Genomic DNA, 24700 nt, shown 5'->3' with positions numbered 1-24700 from the left:
CTCTTAAGTAATGCTTTCTGATTGCACACCGGAAATTATAATGTGAAACATAAACTAAGAGCACCTTAAGATATAAAATGCAATAACGCAAGACAATGTGCCTCGCCACATATACCCCACACGCAAAAATACTTCATCGCACGTAGCCGGCAGGCGTTTTGAGGTGTTTTCTGGTAGAAGCTGAATGCTCGCCCCAGAGGAAAAATATTTATACATGAGTGTAAAACTAAAAATTAGGCGAGTTAGCTCGAGCCAGCTCACTGTTTCATCCGCTCAGGAGGGGAACGAAGCGGGGCTCTCTCAGGGATGCTACTTTTGGGTTCCTGGCTGCAAACTTTCCCTACCAGCATCCCCGGGAGCACTAGAGGGCACTGTGGGATTTGGGCCACCCCGGCCTCCCTCCGCCGCAGAGGTCCTGAACCCCCCTGCCATGCCAGGAAGGTTAATCAGGAGGTTGTAAAAGAAAGGGGAACATCGACATTTGAAGGGCAAAACTCTAAATAAGTGGCGGGCTGGGAAAATAAAAACCGCTTGCTTGCGTCCCCGAGCACGGCGGTGGGTCCCCCCGTGAGCGGGACGGGTGCCCCGGACACCCATGGGTCCCCGCGGCGGGCGGCTGCACCCTCGACGGCGATGCCTTATGGCTGGGGAGCTTAACTGGGCCTGCCAGGAACTCAGAAATCTAAGACGACATCTATAGACTAGCCCTTTTCCCTGCCCTCACTACCTATTTGATTAAAAAGTCTCTGTTGTGCTAACTGCAGATGATTTCACTGCAGAACATTTTGACATGCAAATGATAGCAATTAATGCCTTTGAAACAATTTATGATTTCCGGCCTACTTCAACATGTATTAGCATATACCTGGTTTCTTTAACATACACTTTGTTTTTCCAAAACCACAAACATAGTTGCTGGAATTTCATGTGGAAGTGCTTAAGGGGTTGAAAGTTAACACCTTTGTGAGCTGAGCAGTCTCACAGTTGCTGCTAAACAAAAGCCTCTTTGTAGAAGCTTTCTCGAAATGTTTTCTTAACATGTTCCAAGTAGTTTTAGGCAGGCAACTAAAGTAAACAAGATGTTACCATGATAAAAACACTTGTGAAAACATTACAGAGTGCACTTAGTAGTTTCTTTCACATAAACTCCCCTTCGTTTCATCAAAGTTAAATTCACGTGAAGCAGATCACTAGCATCACTGCGACATAGGATTGCAAGATCTCCCCAAAGGTCTGTGTCCCTCTTTTAAAGAATATATTTGATTTTAAAATGGTACAGCCATGATTAAGCACATCTAAACCACAATAAAATTTAAAAAAAAGAAAGGGGGGGGATAAAATCCTCCTCAGTTTTTTGCCTAGGATGCCCGTATACCTTGCTGAAAAAACCACCCTCCCTCCAGCAGGGATTTCCTGGACAACTTGCCCTGTAAGGGGCGTATATTTCTATCTGCAACGGTCTTTAAACACATGCAAATGAAATCAAGGATATAGTCAATTTTGAAGGAAAGTCGCTCCGTGCTACTAATTGCTCCTTTCGCTGCCGCCTGCGAGAGGGGCCCTGGTTAACACGCGAGACACGTGTGCCCCCTCCAGCCCTGCCCTTGCGTCCCGCAGCTTGGCAGAAGGCCATCAGGTCACCACGGTGAGACTGGACTTGTTTTTGTTTTTTAGGCTCGGGCAGTATTCTGGAGCACACGGGGCGCTACTGTTTCATTAGGCTTAGCAGCAGCCCCTGCTGCTATCAGTTACCTCTAACTGATACCGCATCACATGGTAACCAATGGCCGATGGATTAAAAAAAAAACAAACCCCAATGCTAAAACTGCAACTTATTTCAAAAAGAAATAGGGAAATAAACGTGTACAATAGCCTGTGTATCTGCTGGTTCTGATAAGCATCCTCCTGTTGGCTGTGAGTGAAAGACAACTAGGATCGTTATTTGTACAGTATTTATCTTTGAAATCAAGGGCCCTGTGGTGTACCTCACCTTGGGAACAAACACTACAGAACGATCACAGAAGAGTGTCAAATCTCTGGTTTTGATTTACCAACAGTTATGATATTTCTTCCTCAGGAGGAAAAGAAATGAACCATGTTTTAGACCTGCGAGTCCTTTTTTTTCCTCCCTTAACTGTGGAATCATTTTATTGGCATCCAGGGCTTTCATTCCACCTGCAACTTCTCTTTGCTTTTTCTAACAGGCCTTTTTACCAAGGTAAGTGAAATTAAGCAATGCTCAATTGATACACGGGCTGTATTTCACTTGGTAAACAAGAGCTTTTCTCTTGAGGGGACTGTCGAAAGAGCTGCACAGATTATACAAGTACCAGAAAGAAACTTCAAGCATCTACCTGTTATCTTTTCACTGAGTAATGAATTCTGATAAATGGCAATATAATTTAAGGACGGATGCTCCACAGGAGACTTGGAAGGCTACGGTCTCATTTCATGAAGCCACGTTCACTTCCTAACAGTGTCAATACACTGCTCGGGGACATTCATGTCTGCATTCATTCTGGGTTAAATATCACTACGAACAATAAGACTTTGTCTGGACACTGCAGAATTTGGATAATGAGAAAATTTACACGAGCTGATGGGTTTAAGAAAGTCACACAAAATACTTCTGTTGAAAGGTTTCAATGGGCCAAAAAAAAAAAAAAAAAAGAAAAAGAGACTGACGATAAGTACGTGATAAAAGAACCAGAATTGTGCGAGCTGGGAGCAGATGGAGCAGCTTCACATCCAGCCTGGGCTGGTAATGGTTTTCAGGTTATTCCTACCTATCGATTGCCTCAAGTATCTCCTCCAGGTGAACCGGTGGACTTGGTCTACTTACTGAAACATCTCCAAAATACCATATAAAAATCAATCTTGCCTCTACCCATGCTGTGCGACTTAAGGGCTGTATTTTCTACGTGTGGTCACATCAAGCAATCCACTGCTCTGTAAGAAAACTCCCTGACACCAACAGATCTAACCTGGAGCAGGGGACTAGCAGAAGCAGCAAAGGTGGCATAATCTGACTTTGTGTGATTACACACGTTATTCCAAGATCTAAGGCTACCAAAGTGCCTTCCCCTTGCATTAAGTGCAATAAAAATTAGAGTTGTTTTAAAGGTCTAAATGCTATAGTATGGCATATGAATATGAATGAGCTGGCAAGTATACAGAGATTAGCATTTATTTCACTTAAGTGAACAACAGGATGAATTAAAAGAAATGAGGCCACCCTTCACAGAAATTTATGACTAGCACCTTCTTATTTTGCAATCCTTTTGTAATGAGAACCTTCTCATTACTGTACCATTCCATACTTGTAACGTATGTTTATGCTAGGACTAGTGCTGCTTCTGCTGAATTCAGCAGGGTTTTGCCAGTGGAAGCAGAACTGGCCCATTCTGTTCTGAGAGCAAAAACCTATCTGTGTCATCAAACATCATCCAACAAACATCCTCTGCTTGCTGTCGCCTTCCCTCCCTCACATAAAGATCCAGGGAACTACCCCAGAAGGAGTGGCTACGGCTGATACTTTTTGGAACTAATTCAACCTATCCATCCTGAAGAATCCCATGTTTTTATGTGGGCTAACTTCATGAGATCACCACCGTAAATGGGAGCAGAATTTGTCCCTTTGTGCATTTAAATCGTAAACATTGCTTGGGCGGTTGATCTTTTGCGATCTTACAACCACATAGCCACGGTACTTAAGAAAAGATCAGTGCCCAAACCTTCAAGAACCTGGACGCACCCAAAGCATACGTGTACCTGGTGATCTACCCAGGCAGGAAACTCTCTTGTGATGGGAACACCTTTTGCTCCAGCTCGGAGGGGTGACGCTGATGGTTTAGCTGCGGAGCAGCCATGTGCAAGTTGTTAGAGCTCTGCCGGTCCTTCCCTGCATCGGGATGCACGCATTACCACATACTAGTCCGTAATGCACTGTTTATGCAATGTGTAAAACTGTGTTCTTTGGCAGCAGGGAAAGGTCTGCAGCAAACTGCAGGGGCCCAATTAATATAATTATAGTTTATTTTTAGTAGTGTAGACTTTGTTCATTAGTTACTTATTTGACATAAATTAAATTTCACGTGATGTTCTGCAATTCTCTGTTCAATTATGGAGTTAATTTAAGACTATATTTCTAAATTAAAGTGAAATCAAGGTTAAATCAAGGTTGTATTGTTTACATTATCAATACTGCAACTTAAAAATTGTTTAAATAAATTAAAAAAAAAAAAACGCTGCGGAACTGCAAACACACTATTTTACGGTAATACACTGAACAAGACCGTACTTTCCCCATGGGGCTAATTTACTATCCCCTGTTAAAACGTTCTTGAGCCTGATCCAAAAGCCACTGAAGTGAAAGGGAGCTCTCTGTTGACTTCAATGGGCTTTGCATCAGGCCCACGGTGAGTGACAGCACACAAAATTCCAGGGCATGCTTTCTGTACAATGCAAGTGCCAAAAAAACCATCCTTACTTTAGAAACGACTGGAAGTCTTCACATACTGCTTCACAGCCTGGCCATTTGCATACGCCGTGTCCATAGAGCGGATGGCTGTGTGAGTGCTCCTCGTGGGATAAACTGGAGGAGAGAAAGAGAAAAGAGAAAAAGTGGCGTAACTTGAAGGTGCTGCGCCAATTAATCTGCACAAAGACTCTTAAGAGCAGCAAACAACAGATCCTGAAACATCCCTAACATCTCACGGTACCCACCTGACTCTGCCCGTGGTTTTTCAAAACAGAATTAAATACCATTTGCAGTGCGAAACGTGTCATTCTTACTTAGCTATCCTCCTACATTTCATTCATTAATTAAAAGCTTTGTAAAGAATTTAAATTAACATGGACGGGGGAGAACTCATTTGACAGACCTGCTTAATATCCTGCTTGATATTTTGCTAAGAAATTTATGAGCATTGCATATTTACAATTCAACTTCATCAGGAAGAAAAGACATCTCCATGCAGCAGTGTACTCTTATAATACAACCCAACTGGACCTGAGGCTTTCCTCATCGCTATAGAAAGAGGAAAAGCATCAAGTTTGCAGCCTTGGCTTTCCCACCATGTTATTTATTTACCGAGCTTTTTTTTCCTTCGGTTTCAACTTCGTTTGGGTTTTCCCCCGCCCACCCACCCACCACCTGTTTCTTTGCACAAGTACAGCCACCTTATATTCCAGTACAGAAGGCTCACCCCTATTTTCAAATGCAAAATTCATCATAAAAAAAAGGAACCATGTAATCAAAGGATTCCTCAGCACGAAGGGTTAGTGGGGGCTATTAACCTTGCTAAGATTTGGCAGGAACGTCACAGAGCTTCCTAACTACTGAAACCAGGGTTAAAGAAAAAAAAATTCGTATGAGCACTAAGGGGTTAATCCTTCAGCGGGATTCCAATCAATACGTAATGATTTGGCTGCACTGATCCAAGTCATGAGACGCTTTGATCCGGGCCATGTGGTGCTCAGGGAAATGTATCTGTTGCACTAACTGATGAACCATATTCTAAAATATCTTCCTTATTCAACTTCTGCGTGGAAACTTCTTAAGTAAAGGAATTATTTTTGCAACAATTTCCATAACCTTAGATGACTTTAAAAATAAAATGTCAAAATAATATTGAAATCTCTATTTTATGCTCGCACACATCTATTTTTCATAGCAAATCTTTTTGCTACAGTATGCCTGTGCTGTATTATGAACTTCAAACATACACAAAGGATATGAACACATACCAGCATCTAGGTGTGGCTTTTATGACTTATTTTATCCTGGATTACAGGTAATGTTATGGATGAACGCCTACTTTTTGCCATTTTACTTTTACATACACGCAGAAATGATGTTTATTCTTGTTCTCTAATATTATCTGCCTGCATACTTTAACAAAAGTTGTGTTCTTGTATTGTTTCTGATGCACTGGACAGCAAGATCACTGTAGAAAGTACCCCTCAGATGTTATTCCAAACGCAAAAAAGTTGCAAGAGAAATTCTGGTCCAGATTCTGGCACTTTTGACTTGAGGTCCAATAAGAATCTGAAGATAACGGAAGGTGGGTTTTTTTAACTATTTTAATTTGTTTTAATTAAAAAAAAGGTACGGATCTGACTGGAAAAGGTATTACGAGTTGTACATGACCCTAAATCATTATTTAATTAAAATCTTATTTTTGGTTGTTTACAAATACTACTTGAAGCGTAAGTGTATATATATGTGCAAGGTGATTTCCTAAAATTTCCTAAAAAACCTCGCTGTAGGTGAAGAGACAAAGGCCTTTTCTATAAGGGAGTATTGCACTGGTTTGACCCTATCAGTTTTCTAAAAATGTGCAAGTGGGGAGAAGCTCTAGCAGTTATGTTTTTAAAAGAACAAAGGGACCAACGCATTCCTTGCAAGGAAATTAGAAAAATGCTGTACCCCATGTTTCCTCAGCTGAGGAAGAGGGAGGATGGCTGAAGGAACACCATCCACCCAGGCCAGACAGGCAGATGGTCAAACGCCCTCCATACACACTGGAAAAGAATCATTCCAAAAAATAATGGATTTTATCATCTGCTTCCATACCTTAATAGAGCAAAGGGTGAGAAAGTAGGCTTTCACGTTAACACTCCATTAAAGTCCATGAAGAATACATATGAGAGTTACGATTTCAGTGTGTTTGGCAGAACCCGGGGAAAAAAAATTTCATCGTGTTACTTTAGACAGCGCGCGTTACCCGTGCACCAGGATGACTGCAGAAACACCGCATGACACCAAGTGAGGAGTCAGTCCCCTGTGGGTTTTAAGCACTGTAAATCTCATTATAATATCAACAGGAGTCACATGGCTTAAACCCCCAGCAGGGTTTTTTAAAGTTTCTCTGTGAGAGCCTAAAGGCCATGGCCAAGTCAACGGAAAGAGCCCTACCGAGATTTGTATTTATTTTTTAAATCCAAGTGCAAATCTCTCTTCTTTCCAGGGAACTTGCACAAGACAAGACAAACTATGTAGGACATGATACCCCGGTGTTGTGTCCAAAGAAAATGATGGAATGACCAAGTGAGTATCAAACTGTAAACGATGCTCAAGATGTCAAAGTCTAGTGCTGTCAATAACCAGAAAGATTGGTGTTGACTGTAAACAGGAACTTAAAAGGTCATTTTGCTAACACAATGCTAAGGGTAACATACTTAACACCTACGTATAGCTTCCACTGCCACTCAACAAAGCAGAGCAACTACTTCAACTTACCAAAAATAGACACTTCAAAAAGAAAAAAAAAACAACCCTCAGTATTGAAAGACAAATGCAGGCACGCTCTGTTGGCAGCCCGTGCCTTTCCGAAGACAGCTACTCCCATCCTGCTTGCGGGGGGGTAGGGGTGGGTTCAGCGGTGCCTTTCGGTGACCTTTAAGTGTCAGTATCAGATTACTGCTATTTTATCCATCCCACTTTTGAAGATATTATAGATTGCCACTTGTTCCCTGATAGAGCCTTAAGAAGCACCTCAAAACAAAACAAAGAGCGAGTTTATACAGAAGCGGATGTAACGCACAAAGGGTGCCAGTGGACATGAATGGAGAACTCTGTTGAACTGATCTAAGTACTCACTTTGTTTGAGCAAAGAGAGGTGGAAAATGAAGATTTTAATCCAATACATAAACAAACAGCTTTGTGGGCACAATGCAAACCTATAATCTTAAATTGTTCAATGATATTTTGTCTGCATGCAAGCACAGTTTCTGGAATCTAGATGCAACCTTGGTCTCGCTGCCGGAGACAGACTTGTAGAAGATCTGAGCATTGGCAAGCAGAAGCAAGTTTTAGGTCTGTTTGATTTCTAATGACACATTAGAGTAGGTGTTTGTTTCTGTCACCCTCTCCTTCCCAGGAACGCACAATCGTGGTTGAGTACTGGTGATGCAACACTACTTAGTGGAAGTGATTTTATAACAAGACATAATTTTCATGGAGGTGAAGGAATAAATGATGTAAAAATCAAGATTATGTGGGGTTTTTTTCTCCTCATAAGGCATTTGCATACAAAATACTTAACACAATACAATTATTTCCAAATAATGCAATAGTTCAGCGTTATTACATCGAAGTACAGCAAATAAGCCTCTGGCAAGTAAAACGTCTTGCGTAAGTCAGCTAGTTCATGACATACGACAGAGTAACGAAATCCATGTGGGAAGCTGAAAGCTGCGTAAGTGTCCGCTTATTTTCTGCTGCCTCCAGCCCCGTTTCCAGTAAGGAGGGGAGGGGTGAAGGGCCAGGCACTTCCACAGCTCCTCCTGTGCTTGCTGGATGGAGGAGAGGAGTTTTTACCTCTGCCTTCTTCGGCCTACGTTGCTTCATAACCCCAAGGATCTCCAGAGGGTCTGGAAGCAAGCTCACCACCTACCCCGAGAGGGACAGCTGTCGAAGCTGGTGCTTGCACAGCCCCGCTCACCCGGATCACTTCAGCCATTTAACTTTTGGAATCTATCTGCTGTGCTACAGCATCGCTGAAAAACCACACCCTGGGACACCAGAACACGGGACACGGAGAAACCACACATAGCTAAGCCCCGATGGAGAGTAAAAAATGACAGTATACCCCAAAGCGAGACGGGAACCCACTGGGATTGGGGAACATAGTGAGCAAAGCACTAGCATGAAAGCTACCCGTGCTGCATGGTTTAATTCAACCCATACTTACTAACCGCGTGAAACTGGGTACCATGCTCACACACGCTGGCAAAAGTGTCACGGGTGGATATAATCGGCTAAGCAGAAGCCTCGGTAATAGTACTTCTGCCACACAGTGGACCATATTTTAAATATTCATGATGCTGACACACTTCATATTCCACACTCTCTCCCTCCCACATCTGCTTGGGCCAACGATCTTTGCCAAAACACTGGGGGAAGTCAGTGATGTAGAGAAGCATCCTTGATTTTGCTGTTACAGTTATGAAGCATCTGCTCACGTTCTAACAGTGTGGAGAACATGCCTGAGCCACCTGCACACTGGGAAAAAAAAAAAAAAAAAATCAATACTATGTCTCCTGCTTTCCCCTTGGAAGGGGTTTGAGCAGAGCACCCACAGAAACTGCAGAATTGCCTTTTTTTTTGTTGTTAAATTTTATTTTATTTCCCAGGGGTAACAGAAAGTGACCTCATCTTTGCCAGCTGCCGTGACACCGATGTCGGTGTATGGTCCAGGCAGGAGCACGGGGCTCAGTCTCAGCCCGTATCTCCCCTGGGTCTGACGTGGACAGCACAGCTGTTGAGACAAAATGCCGTGATTTTGGTCTCGTACAGGAAGAGGAGACACACAACGGGGAAGCAACACAGGTCTCCCATATTTGTGACTACCCAGTGAGCTTAAAGCTCATCGAAAGGCACCTATGGAAGAAAGTTGGTGAAAATACCGTAATTCTCTGAGTCAGAAACACTCCCTGTATTTGATTTAAAATCAAAACGGAAGCAGTAATGATTAAATCCTTGTACCAACTGTACTCAAATGCAAGTTCCTGCCTCCATGACAGAATCAATTGAATAAAGATGTGTTTTGCAGTGAAGCTGCACTGGTGCAAATCCCTCTGAATTCTTACTAAAGCAGCTTAGCACCCCTTTCCTCTCTAAACTGTGAATTAAAAAAATTTTAAAAATTATAATAATAAAAAAAAAGTCAAGGAAGGTATTAAGCCATATACTGAAATGGACTACTTCTAGGTATTAATGCTTCCATCCTCAGTAACTGCCCAGAAAGCAGGTATTTGATCTGAACAGAGAATTGTCTGAGCAGGGTAGATGCCTCTCCACCACTGGATAAAGCTCAGCAGAGGGTCGTGGGCCATCGGGAAACGTGGCATTTGATGTGTGTGGCCAGCGGCAGCTCTTCCTAGAGCTGGCTTGCATATTTTCAGTCCACATCCAGACCTAAGTCTAGAAGAAGCTCATGTTTTACATCAAGCCCTATTGGAAGTAACAGGAGTGGTATATTACATTTTAAATGACTACACCAATTTAAGACAAATCAGGTTAAAACTGCAGCCTACAGGCTGAAATCCTGTCTTCTAATCGGTGTGCAGTAACTTGTAGTATAAGGAGGAAAAAAAAGCTGAGCCATAGCATTGCTGTTGTAAGAGGCGGCCAGCAACGCACCCCGAATCACCGCCCCCCATCCTTACGCCTTTTGTGGCACTACTCTCCAAATGCCTGTTGCAAGGAAAGCGCTGGAGCATCTGCAGCAAGATTAAGACAAAATCTGGCTAACAGTCCCCTTCTCTTCTACCCCCATCCCCACTGCAAAGAGTATAACCAGACCGGATAATTATACGCATCATCTTCTGGTTTTGATCTGTGCACTGATGGTTTGGATTATTAATCAGCATTATGACCCTCCAGCACTTGAAGTACTACGTACTTCTTCCAGTGGCATCCCCCTCTTCCAAGCCTGCAGCAGAACTGCCACGGGGCCCGGACAGCCACTGCCCGACACCCTTTCCTTGGAGAAACAGAACGTATTTTCAGACCATTTAAAAGAAATGCCCATTGCAAAAAACCCCCAGTACTGAATCCATCACTCATCTCAGGTGGAAGTTCCATTCCTGCACTTGAATTAACGAGTTTCTCTACTATTTTAAACCCTTATTTTTTCATTTCAACCTTGTGCTTCGGTACTGTACTGAAAAGTACATCAAATATACCCAGACGCACATGATTTGAAACGCTGGATTTTAAATTCCAGCACTGCTAACTAATGAGAACAATTTTTTCCCTCTTCTTCTTTGTAGCATCACTTCATGTACTTACATACCATAATCACATCCTCCTAGAGCCTCTATTTTTCCAGGGTGTAGATCTTTAATTCCCTTTAATCTGACTTCATAGCCTATTCCCTCCAACTCCTTTATCATCCTAGCTGCTCTCCTCTACATTTGCTCCAGCTTCTCTTTATCCTTTCTGCAAGAGAGTGGCCAATTGTACATCACACTCTCAACGTGGCTTAACTGGTTTTGCATAAAGTCAAACAGGAAAAAAGGAGGACTCGGATGCAACACACATGTTTATGCCTCCCATGACTGCATTTACCTTTTTAACTAAGACATGGCACAGTGTCCCACCTTAATTTCTCAACCCCGATTATGCCTCAGCCGTTTCCCACACGAGTGATGCTGAGCAGCTGACGTGTCGTGTCAAACCAGCAGTTTGGAATTTTTATTTCCTAGCTGGGCTACTTTCTACTTATCCCTGCTAAATCTCATTTTATTCCTCTCTGAACAGACTCCTAATTTATTCAGATGAAAACGGACTGATTCAGTATCTTAGTTTAATTAGGGAAAAAATGTGATCCTACCAGTTTCTTGGATTTTGGGTTTTTGTGGGGGGGTTTTTTGTGGTTTTTTTTTTTTTTTCCTTAACCTGACTTTCAGCACAGCAATCCCAACCCTCTTACACACCCAATTCGTATGGCAGAGGGAGGTGGCAGCGGCAAGGCTTTGGCCCCGATTCAGCAACGCTTTTAAGAACATGTGCAAGTTTAGAAACACCGGATTAGACCTTGGACTTGACCGAGATTGAGGTGTAAAATTACAACCGTACATACATACTTTGTAAAAAGATCCTGTTTGCCAACCTTATTACTGTAATTTATATTCTGTTGTTACATTTAAATTTATAGTAAAAGAAAACACTGAGAAACAAGATCTATTCTTGTTTAACAAAATCATATTTGGTTACATTTAGAGCTGAGGCAAGTCTTTCACCCTTATGTAAACGGGCCATACGTCAACAAATATGATTAACAGGGATTATTCACATCAGTATTTTTTACCCCTGTCCCACAGGCACAACAAAACCTGCGCAGAAGGTGACTGTCACATCACATACCGCCTGGCAGCTCGCTGGGTGAGCCTTCACCCACTGCACACCCCTGCGGCAGCTAGGGAGGTGCCCTTTGGGAAAATGTTTATAAAAAAATAATTAAGATAAATAATGACTCCAAGGGAGAAATACAGCTAAAGCATTGAATTCTCTCTGCCACATGCTTTCCCTCCGAAGAATGCTGTTTAAAAAAAGGCACTAAAATCAAGAGGACACAAGCCTCCTTCCCCGGGGAAGCGTGCTGAATCATACAGGTAGTGTAAATATCATATGCTGCTGCAGGTGCTAGGCATCTATTTGCTTGTGTTTACTAAAAGGCATAACAAATAGTCACACTAAAACAGAACAACATTTGGCATCGGAATGATAGATACCAGAGCAGCCGTAAATCATGTTCACTTGTTTAGATTTGAACCGCTGTGCAATGCTAACACTTTAGTCCCCCTTTCTCGGAGAGCCCCTTTGCTGTGATTCACCCCTTTCAGGGGCAGCCACCAGTTCCTGGCTGGGCAGCATCGCAATGCACGATACTGAGGGGCTCAGCATCCTTCCCAAGTACGGTACATCCAAGAAAAAACATGCAAAATAAAAAAAAATTTGGGAGAAAAAAAAAAAGGAAAAAAAAAGTAGTAAGAAACAGACTTGCGTGACATGTATGGCCAGCTAACATCGTTTACAGCTTTGCAACTTCTGAGTTAATTCACAGTATAAACAACGAGGAAAATGTTTCTTCCGAGCAAGACTTCCTGTAAACTGTTCATTAGAGCGGCGCTGGGCGCAGGGCTGGTGCACCTGCTGATTAACCATGCGCTCCAAGAATAAACAAAAACCAAAGCCAGCGAGATTGTTCTGGAATTTGCTCAGAGCTGATTTTTCTTCCCCCATGTTATAAATTGGATTCTACAATAAAACAAACAGCAGAACATAGGTTGCCGAGAGTTAAAATCTACTTTTTACACTACATTGACCACAGCACCCACAGGCACAGCTACAATGTCTTTCTATGAATGGGACAGATTGCCATATGGATGCAGACACTGAACAAGCTGTACAACTCCTGGCGACAAGTGCCTAGGGGACTGTCCTATATTAGCACCACCTGTGCTGTGGAAATTGTGCTCCGTGTATGAAATGGTATTTAAGGGCCCATCATGATGTTATTTTTGAGTACACACAAAAAGGAAAATTACAGTTAAAAAGAATTCGCTGGCTAGCGGATCTGTTGCTCAGTTCCCCAGATCGTCTCCCAAAGGAACAGTTATCTTCTTTACTCACGCAGCCCAAAATGACAAGCTGCAACACATATTAGCAGTTTCCCTGCCTGGGCTTATACCATCGTTTTAATGAGGGGAATACACTTTATAACATACATGTGTCTTTCCTGATCACACAGAAGAAATTACAGCCCTCCCACCATAAAAACAGCAGCTACATGGAAAAACACCCCATGGCATCACACGAATGCAGCTCCAGCAGCAAGCAACGCAATATACTTTCTCCTTGGGCTCCTTCCCCCACCGCTCAGTGTGCGGCAGGTAGAGCCACAAATCCTGATTACCAAATTTCAGCGTGCATCTCGCTACTTTGAAAAATATAAACCTGTCTGACTGACAAAAATAGAGCTCCAGATTAGCACAAGATGTCGAGGGAGGGGGAAGAAGGGAAAAGAGGTTTGAGCAGTACCTAGTTGCTCTACGGAAAGAGATTTCCCCCTCTCCAAACTGCAAGAAAAAAAAGGATGCCAAGAAAAAGAAAAGTAAAATAAATTGAATTAAAGAAAAACAGTTGTAAAGTGAACATTACAACCTGGGAAAAATGATGTCATTTTATTGAGAAGCTCGTTTTTTTTCCATTAAACCACAGTGAAACGGATAAAGTTTATACAGCTTAATGGTGGAGTTTTACTTTAAATGCTACTCAATATCTTAGCAGTACAATATAACATGATATAACAGCTGTCATACTAACTGCTCGATTTTTATTGAACAGCAGAGAAAATAGTCACACAAAAATCACCTAACTTCTCCTCTACTTTTATGGCATTTTCAAGGGTGTTTCTTTTCCACTCTCAGGCTGTGATATGTATGATAAAAAAAATAACACAGCTCTTCATTAGCTCCCTGCTCAGCGCTTTAGGACAGTCAGATCTCCCGAGCAAATGCTGAGGAAGGACAACTTGCACACAGGAGGAAATAAAAAGAAACAGGAATCCACGGTGCAGTAAAACAAAAACAGGTCCCTTTTTAAGACTACTACATAAACACCTCTAATAAAAGAAGAGGACAAATTTTCATTGGACTTTAAGTATTTAGACAGGAATGTTTTAGTAAAAGTTTAACTGCAAAGTGCATGCAATTAACAGAAAGCCATCAGCTATTTCTCTGGTATGTAAAAATAGCATTAAGCTGTATTAAATGCACATGTAAGTATCTCAGTTGCAAGAAAAGGGAGGAGATATGCAAAGCACTCAGATATCAAACAATGATCTGTTGGCCAGATGGAGGAATAAAACAATACATATGCTAAAATTTGGAAAAGTTCTGTTAGGCGTCTGCCAAGGCTCACCCAATCTATTTTAAGTGCTTTTTGATACATTAGCTTAGTGTTTGGAGTCGTACAACCGATGGTTATTACACGGGACCAGAAAGCAGCGAAGCGTTGGTGTGCAGGAGCTCCCTGATGCAGGGGCAGCTTCCCGAGGACGGCAAAGTGTCAAACACAGCCCCCTTGTTCAGCAAAGGGCCACGCCAAACAATCACGGACTGGTAAACTTTGCATCTTTTGTAGGGAAAAACAAATAAACTAGAAAGAGTTTTCCAGGGTTTAGCGAAACAATTCTTGGAAAAGCGTAATTTGATTAAAGAGCTCCCGGGCAGGCTGAGGAGCGAGCGGTATCATACAGCTCATTTAGCAGAAGGTTCCTTAAGAACACAAGCGCTGCGGCAGACGGTAGGTGCGGGCAAAGCAAAGGATGCTACACACCCTAATCTGAAAAGCACCAACAATAAAAAGTGCCCAATAAGGCTTAAAACTGAAGATTAGCAACTCGATGTCTGAGTCACAGCTGGTATTTTTTCAAAGCTGATTACACAGAGAAGTGACTCAGACAGGGAGAGCGGAGAGTAACTGGTGGTGATTCCTCTGGCGGGGGAGCGAGCGCCACGGGATCAGGTAGCGGGATGCTTTGGGTTGTATCTGCACACAATAAATGCAGGCGGCCGGGCCAGCGCCCTGCGCCGGCTGTCGCAGCGTCACCGTCACCGAACAGCCCACCCGGCCTCACAGCCATCGCACCCGTACGAGGTGCAACGAGAAGAAATACAGCAGCCATGTAGCGAGCGGATGGTCTATGGGATATGGGCACCCAGGCTCGGCTCGAGCCTCTGGCTCCAACCTGGCTCTGCAGCAAGGAAGGTGCATGGAGGCACCTGAGCTGCTCAGACTGTGGGTAACAACATAAGGCTGATGATGGGGTTAGTGTACATGGAGCAGCCGAATACCTTCTGGGAGGCAAGGCCCCAGGAACGCCGACTTCTTAAGGGAGAACGGGTTTGAGGTAACCCAGTCTAACAAAACTCTGCTGATGGTAAAGTATAATGAGCTAAAATCAACGGCACGGAGCAACTGAGAGGAGCCGATACGGATGAGCAGATTTGATGCTGGCACCAGTGCAGAACGAATGCCAGGGACTACACGGTGAGGCAGGCCAAGAGAGGATCAGGCCCGGGGAGCATATGGACTGCAGGCTGCATCGTTTCATCCCGAGCATTAATAATGGACCGAAGCCTGTAAGTCTTAATTGTGCCGAATCCTAATGCCCTCAATCTAAGGGCCTTGGGATTTTGATGGAGGATCAGCTGGAAGATGATCCTTCCACATCATCATGGAAGACAACAGTAAAAACCAATGCATTAAGCATAACCAGCAGATCAATGGTCTGCCACGCCATTCCTCTCACTTCCCCTCAGAGCCTTCCCCAGACTCCTTGCTTCCGCGACACTGGCAAGAAAAAGTAATTTAAAAATCCCCTTGTTTATCCCATCTATTCTTCCTGTGAGATGGCTACTTGCTTATGTGGAAGAACAAGACTCAGGCATGGTTGGAAAGGGTAAAAAGACAACAGGGGACAAACACAGGATTGCTGGCGGAGGGAGAAGGGTCTCTTGGATGTGTAGCCTTTACCTCCAACTCTTCACCTTACCTCTTGCAAACAGATGCATTTCCTAAATTAGCAGGTCTGGACCTTCATTACTTGTTTATGTACAGCCTCCATCCTGCTGCTGCAGTCAATACAGACCGGTGCCGGGGAAGGGGCTGGCACACAGGCGCCCGCACCATTCCACAGCACCCCCAGACCTCCCAGTTCAAGCCCAAGCAACCTCCCATCACCACAAAGTGCCGATGAATTCTGCACCATTCTGCTTTTCCAAACCTACCCACGTCAAGAATATTCCCAAGCACGTAGGTTTCGGGATGCCCACTGCTCATCAGGTTATAAAGGTGGTAGTCACCTAAAGTGACTGGGCATCTGTCCCCTTTGCTTTGCTCTTTTTCTTGAGAAAGTAACCCAGCTTCCCCCAAATAAGCTGCAGTGGGATGAGATGGAAAGCGGGTACTGTCCCTGACATTTCTAAGCACAGCAGATGTACTTCACTGGCTCCTGTTATTTATTTATTTACTAGTGTAGAGAAAATGCTTGTTATTGAAGAAACCCAAATGCTGATAAGATGATGAGAGGTTTGCATGCTGGTTGATGGTCTCACTTTCGCTTATCCTGAGTGAATACAAGTATCTATAACTAAATATTTCCCTTAGGGTACTGATGACTGAGGTATGTTTATTGCATTGGGTGAATTTATATATATAATCAGCACAATAAACATTATTAAATTGTCTGAGTAAAATCAAAGCATGAAACACACAGTCAGTGCTGAATTCTAATGATGCTGAATGCCCATGATTGCATGGGAAAAGGATCTTAACAAGCCTTGATTTGAGCTTTGGCATCCGCCTCACAAATCACACGAAATGGTCTCTCTTTAATAGTGCTGAATATTGATAAATGTCTCTGCACGGCACAACAGGGAAGTTGGTCTCTATTGGCAATCTTTACCAAAGTGTGTTTTTTCCTTCTCTACACTCAAGGGTTTACCCTGAATGATTTAATTATAATTTTCCTTGTGTAAGACAAATTAAAGAGGAGAGTAGGAGTGTCATGCCAAAGCAGATTATTTATCTCCTTAACAGATTGCTGTGCACCAAACCCCAGAGCTGCTGCTGCCGCTACTTCTTACAGAAACTGGGCGAAATGTGGGACAAAAGCATAGATGTAATATACATTTAAAGCCCAAATAAATGAAAGCATTAACCCATTATTTATCGTTGGAATTGTTTTGTTCCTGAGAAAGCCATTCACACAGAGCGCACAGAAACCAAGAGCAGCCCTGCAATGCTCCCTGGCCCATGCCCAGGCACGGAGGATGCCTCCTGCTTTCGAATGTATTTTTGCTTTTCAAACATCTGGGGGTGACTCCAGCCACTGGCCTGCCGTTTGCTTTTTTGCTATAAAGCGGAACTTTTTTTGTCACTTCGGCTCCAAGCGCGGCAGCCCCGCAGCGGCCGCTGTCACCGGTGGCACCAGAGCTGCGGCCCTGCAGCCTGCGCAGGACTACAGCTTTGCTGTACACAACCATGAGGCCGGCCGTGGCACGGCGATGCGTGGGCATGCCGAGCAGCCAATGACTATTTTGACTGCTATTTTAAACCTCTTGTTTAAAACCAAAAGGTGTTTTAACCCAAGATCTACAGCAGAGCTGCTGCTCGCCTGATGACTTTTATGCAGGTGCCTCTGCTGCCGCTTCGGTCAGCCAAGTGCCTCCTGTCTCACGGGTCTCGAGCAGCCTCGCAACCTGACCTGTGCAATCAGAAACCCTGTAAAGCACAGCCTGAACTGTCCCAGTGACATGTGCCAGAGATGACAGTGATGATAGCAACTCCCACATAACCCACTTGCCTCCTGCAGCCCACTCCTCCTCAAAAGCCCAAGAGGAAAAGGGGGGAAACAGCTTTACAGCACACCCTAAAAGTTAATGTTACCTGTATATGGTTATTTATTGCTGCTGGGCAGTCGTTATGATGTGGCTGTGGTTAACTGTCAGGACACTTACAGCTTTTACTGTGTGCTTTACACTGTTGTTTAAATCTAAATAAATACCTCTTTGTTGTACGAGACCAAAGCTAACAGCCAGTTGCACGGAAGGTGCAGGAACGAGAGGAGGGAAGCCACAACCCAAAAACCTGCCTGGGCCAGCCCAAGCTGCGGACTGTGTGATGGGATGGGCTGACAGCTCCTTTGTGAGCCCTTCCAACAACCCCATCTGACCCAAGCTTGGGCTCGGGACCACCGCCACAGATCCGGTTGTACTCGCAAGTTCAGTTGTTGTGCTGAACCACCTGGGTACAAGAGCATGCACAGATTTGTCTCCAAGTCTAGCCAAGTCACGCTCCCACCGGACCCGTGATTATTTCCAGCCTTAACCTTTGCCGTGAAAAAATGACCAAAACCCTGCCCAGGCCTGCGCTGTTCCTTCCGTAAGTACGCTAAAATTTCGCCTTCTGTGGCCTTTCAAATACACATCTGATGGCGGAGCACAGCTACTCTTTCCTCACTGCTCACTCACCACCCCGAACTCCCTGCCCGTAGATAAATACCCTTTCAAAAAGGAAGCCAGCGCAACACATCCCAACAAGAGACGTTTCTGTGTCATATGAAATCCAGGCAGGCACCACGGTGCCTGATGAGACTGCAACAAAACCCTTAAGTGCATCAGTAGGCATTCTTCTGCGTGTAGTCTCCTGCTCTGCTTATGGATAAAGATGTAATTCAATCACTGCAGCAAATGGATGGCATAAACCTTCCATGTACCAAACAGAGGCAAGATAAAGCAAAGTCTGTAGCGCTCTGATCTGTATTCCTAAATACATCTATTTTTGGTTTTTGATATTGTAAAGAACTCAATAGATAAGTAAGGAATGTATTATGGCAAGTTTTAACGATACAGGTATCAATTCAACTGCTAGGGATGTTAAGTTTTCTAACCTATGCAGTCTCAAACAATACAGTCGCATATTTATGCCTTCCTAATTAATTTATTTGGAACTTTACTAATAAAAACATATGTATCGCCTTGTTTGTAGATCCCAATTGCCTCCAGGCCACAACTACAGGACTCATACACATGGATTTCCCGTTCTGCTTGAGAGCATACACAGAGAAAAATGTTACTTCAGAACAGATTCCTCTAATTCCGCTGCATTTCGAACTTAACAGCGATGGCATACTGTTCCCTCAGTTAGACTGCCATTAGCAGACAGCACGTGCTTCTGCTCAGTGAAAGAAGATCCATTTCGCTGCATGGGTTTTTGTTTTATATACTCGGTAAGAAAAACATAGATAAAAAATTTATTGAAAAGTCATAAACCCATCTTGTTCAGCTCTATATGCAGCAAAAAGGGAATTTAATTGTTTAATAAACATCAAACTGTTTTTAGTATCCCATGTAAGTCTTCATGAAAACCATGTCCTTGACACTTACATGCATTATAAATGTATACGCTGATGTTCCCCCACATGTCCTTGCAATAGATGTAAAATGATGCCTTACACACACAGTTCTTCGAACAGTGGGTGTGCTCTCCTTTAAAAATCTACCTATTCCCAACAGCACTATTTTCTTAATATTAGAAAGATATGAGGTATTTATATAGCTTCCCTATCAATCTACTTTCAGACCACCAGAAATATAAACTCCATGGCTTAAAAATTCCATTATCCTCTTTCTAATGAATGAAAGGAGGATGGAAAGACAAAGCCATCAGTTTCCATAAAATCCAGCTTTCACTAGTGTCTGCTATAACATTTCTAGATGGGCAAAGGGACTCTCCTGAATGCAAAGAAGCACTGCCCTCCCCAGTGTACCCACGCTGCTCGTGTGCTCCGGAGACCCTCCTCCTCCTCCTCCTCCGCAGCCGGCGGCGACGCCGAGGCTGCAGCAGGCACTGGCACCCACGGCCCGAGCTCCTCTGGGATCGTCTATCTCACCATAAGCAAAAGTTATGTTGTTAGACACGCCTCAGTGAAATCTGGGGGTGTAAAGAAACAAACCTGCAATAAAGCATCCTTTGGAATAAAGCAGAGCCCGCGCCGAGAAGCACGTCAACAGACAACCCCTGATTTAAGCCATTTCTTTTAACAATGCAAGCCTAGCAAGTATAAATTAACTCACACTTTTAAAAGCCAAACACCACCAGTTAGCTAATTTTATCAGCACTTAAAAAAATCCACTTTGTTTTAGGGAACCCTGGTGAACTCAAGCCTATCCTGTCTTGTGAAAGCAGGTAAATACAGAGCAAAAAAAGGCGACCACGTTAGATGAGATGGGGCTCTGAGTTTTGCCAGAAGAACGGGCGGTAAAACAGGCTGTACTGACCAACAGATTTTTTTTTTTTTTCCCCTCACCTACAGCGTGCAAACCCAAAGCGCATCAAGAGTAACACCACCAGGGATGCAACACTCAAAAAACCCAGCTTACTCTCTTCACGCTTCCCCCAGTGCGCTTATCCAATGCACTTCTAATTAGCTAATTGTGCCCACATTGATCCAATTAACAAGCCATAAAGATCTGCACAAAAGGAGCATATTCTGCCCAGTGGAGACTATTCAACCACGCCAAAATCAGACAGAGCAAGACGTGGAGGACAAAACCGAGGCCAAGGCGGTTGGCCACCGCTCCCAACAATTCCGCCATCATTTCGGCACGCTGTTCGGAGATGCTCATGGGCCGAAACCCCACCGGCACCTACCTCTCCCGTTTAGGAGTGTGGACCGATAGCTGTCCATTAGTTGAGGCGTGCGGGTTGATGATTAAGGAGGTCTTAGACGGCGCGGAGGAGGAGACGCAGGTGGTGGACAGGTCCAGGCTGCTGTGGTTGTTGCTGGCTGCCTCCTCCGCTGTGTGCGAGCTTGTCACTTCCTTCCAGAGCTGCTGCAGTTCTGTTGGAATCATGCCTGAAACAAACAAATTGGATAATTAAATCAATTAACAGCTAATTCGGCCGTCTTCAAACAGTAATTAAATCAAAGAGTCAGTAAACAAAGCCTAGTGTTAGTTGTGTGCATGTTTTTGCCCATGGTTTGGGTTTGCTGTTGTTTTTTTTTTTTTAAATAACTAAAGGCTAATACTGAACCCTGCACGTCTCTGCTAAATTTTCTGGTGCGACACCTGCAATACCTCTGTAAGGCAAAATCTGGGTGTGGGGCAGGGGTGTCCACACAACAGGACACCCACCGCAAACTCCATGTTAATTATTATTTCTTTGTAATTAAAATTTCCAGAGTTCCTACTCAGGCAGAAATTGCCCTGAGCTCCCAGCAAGGCTGACAGCAAAGGCGGCCAAGGGCTACTCTGCAGTCAGCTGGAGAAATTTAATTATTTTAACTATACTATTTATTTTAATTTTTTTAAGGAAAGTTAATACTTCCTAACCTGTTTTAAAAAGAAAGGAAGGTCTTAGGAAAAAAAAAACAACACTCAGCTTTATTATTATGACAACACGAACCACAATATGACTAAGTTTTAAATGATGACAAATAGCTTTGTTATTAAATACAGTTTTTATTAATCACTTTCAGACATAAATTATGAATTCATATTGTCTTCCTGAAATGCTTTTCAAATTTTAACAGTCAAATTGATTATACTATGATTATTTCATTAACACACCTATCTTTCTCATTAATTTTGGTTTCTCGAACTGCTCACTTAATTGATGGATGTGTCTACTGAAAAACTGTATAACTTTCTATACAAGTAACACTATTATTACTGTCATTTCTTAGATCAATGCTAATGAGCCATTCAAAAGTAAAATGAAAACATAAAATAAGCTTCAAGAAATAATAATAATAATAAAATATATTTTTTAATTGCACTAAAATGGACACCAGGCTTAGGACATCGCATTCGATAAATAAGGCAAGTGAAAACTTTGCGAACTCCAGCGGGCCAAAGTGAAGGGGAGCCACACGCACCAGTGTGACACGGGCTCTCGCTGAGATCATGCTTTTGGAAAACGCTTAAGTCTGTGACATGATCAAACAAGTCAAGTTTCTCTCACTGAAGACTATTTCAGTGCTCTTCCAGAGAAGGCCATGGGAAAAAATTAGCAGTAGAGACGCAGCACTTAAATATTCAGGAGGAAAAAAACCAAAATCATCAAAGCCAGTGTCTGTGTGTTTTTAAAGAGGTTTCTCATCCCTGTGCTTCCAGATCACCACTTGCATGACTGTTCATTGTTTCAACGTATTGTAGCACTGGAGCTATCCTAAGGAAACCTGCCATTTTCTGAGTGTATAGCAGCAGCTCACAGAGGCATGTATCTCACCAAACCTAAGGTATTGAAATAAAAAAAAAAAAAAAAAAGAAGGCAGTATGCATTATATTCATTTGAAACACATAATAAAAAATGCCAAGGTCTAAATTTAATTTATTTTTGTCATTTAGAATACAATGGATAGATAATCATCTCAACGTGATCAGCCAAACATCTTTACTTTGCTAAACTGTTAAAGATTTTAATTATGCTAGCTTTGGAGAGCACTGGTCTAATGAGGCGATAGACTCCAGAGAATCTAAGTGGTTAAGAACTGTGAAATGAGTCTGATAGGATTTTTTTATATTCACCGTGGATCGTTTGCATATCAAAGAGGAGTAAATTATTGCACGACAGACCAATAACCTTCCCCGCCTTTCTGAGAGTAGCATTAACAAAAACAGTTGGTCTCCGGTAACGGTTCACTACAAAAAAATGCTAAAATCCTTAAGTATCTGCAATTAATATATATTATGAAAGAGGCTTCAATTTATACATTAAGTGATCAGATATTCTTAGGACACATCCGTTTCTCTAAAGCCACGTCATTTTCCTTTCATCAGACCCAAATGCCAATTATATTTTGATGGATTTTGTCCCAAATGAGCATTTAGTTATTAGACATATTCAATTATTACTTGTCCCCTGAAATTAAACCTCTCAGCAAATTAAACAAAGAAAAAGGTCAGGACACAAGCCTATGTCCTGTTTTGCTGTATCGGGGCTATTATTTTCAAACACCTTGCAAAGTGACAGTGTGGGATGTATTTTTATCTAACACGCCTGACAGGACTGTCTGCGCACTAACAATTACCTGTGAGCACGGCTGACCCTTACACCACTGTTTACTCAATTGAAACAATAGTGAATAGACTTGTCTGTTGATGATAACATATTGATATGAGACCATATGAGTCGACACCTATTTTTATTTTCCAGAATAAGCAAATAGGGAAAGAATAACTGGGTGCTTTTCTTTTTTTCTTTTTCCTTGCCACCACCCCCTTATCTGGATTTCTGCAGGTTTTTAATGAAGAGACAGGCTAGCACCCGCTCTCCTCCCCCTGCCCCCCTTTCTCCTCTCCCCTTCCCTTCTCCTCCCGGTCACTTCTGGATCTACTAATGCTTTATCCCAAGCAAAAGCTTGCAAGTGTTACAGCCATTAAAATATACTTACACATAATATGTATACCCCGCTGCAGATCCTCTAAAAGTCATTGGGTTTGGTCTAAATTCCTATACAAGTGTAACTCACAGTAGCACCAACGACAACTGTATCACACATTGTCTGTGTGTGTGTGTGTGTGCGTGTGCGTGTGCGTGTGTAATGCTGGAGATAAGGAGGATTTCAGGCTGGGTGACATTAAACTGAAGAGTTAACTGTGATGTCATACGTGTCTGCACACAACCCATCACTTAAAAATGACCACATGGCTGACATCACTTGATTAATAAAATTTAAAAAAAACACCCTTCCTCCTCCTTCCCCAAATTTAGTTCTTTTAGAATAATTCTGGAGAGAATTCCTAACTAGCCTGTCAAACTGGGCAGCTGAAAGGTATCCTCATTACTCATCCAGCAAAATGGTTAAATAAAAGAATAGAACAAATGGTACAAGCAAGTCAAATAGATCCACGAACACTTGCAATAAATTATGTAATTTACCATTTAACAGTTTAATTTTAACAGCAAGACCTAAATTTTAAGTCAGATTCCCAGAACTGCGCTGCAATTACCTGAGATCGCTACCGCTGGTGCTGCAACTTCGGCCGTACCAGTAACAGGATTTAGACCTGAAACTGCCAAACCTACAGGAGCAATCAGGCACCCAGATGTCTCAGCCCTATTATTTTCACTCACTGGTAATCTGAAGCGTGATTTGCAGTTTCATTTTGCAGATACTAAAGATCTAGCTCTCGCAGCTCAGAACACTGCTGAAATGTGGTTTATTTTAAAATTGCTACTATGTACAGATGTAAAATCCAGATTATAGATGTGTCTAAATTCGAAGCAGAAAAGATTACACAAATATAACATTAAAGGATGTGCTATTTTGTGTAAGACAATAGGCAAGCACTAAAAACTAAAATGAAACTACAATACCGCTTTAAACAATGTATTAGTTCTAAAAACATTAACAAAAAAATCACTTATGAAGTAGCATTCTCTCCTTAGAAACGTTTATTACTATTACAGATACTTAAGAATAAAAGCAAAATGCTTTTAACCAAATTCATAGCTACATTTACTAGAGGGATTATTTTTTTTTATACGCACATTTCCAGTATTTGCCTCAGTCTTGCAAACTCTTCTGAAAACAAAAGGGCACGATATATGTAATTTTTTTTTTTTTTTCAAGTAACAAGTGTACATTACCAATTATTTTAAACTATAGCCCTG

General features: G+C 42.6%; 1 protein-coding gene across 13 annotated transcripts in view; it reads right to left on the bottom strand.

The window, feature by feature from the left end:
- FOXP1 (forkhead box P1) overlaps window positions 1-24700 on the bottom strand; it is a 391149-nt gene that overhangs the window by 42703 nt on the left and 323746 nt on the right. For all 13 annotated transcript variants that reach the window (XM_064453468.1, XM_064453467.1, XM_064453470.1 and 10 more), the window contains 2 exons: window positions 20732-20936; window positions 4490-4594 (listed from right to left, as the gene is read on the bottom strand). In XM_064453468.1, coding sequence (XP_064309538.1) covers window positions 4490-4594; window positions 20732-20936 — 310 coding nt within the window. The remainder of the gene's footprint in view (window positions 1-4489; window positions 4595-20731; window positions 20937-24700) is intronic.

This window comes from Phalacrocorax carbo, chromosome 6, assembly GCF_963921805.1.
Source record: "Phalacrocorax carbo chromosome 6, bPhaCar2.1, whole genome shotgun sequence".
NCBI lineage: Eukaryota > Metazoa > Chordata > Aves > Suliformes > Phalacrocoracidae > Phalacrocorax > Phalacrocorax carbo.
This window is presented reverse-complemented; position numbering and strand designations above follow the sequence as displayed.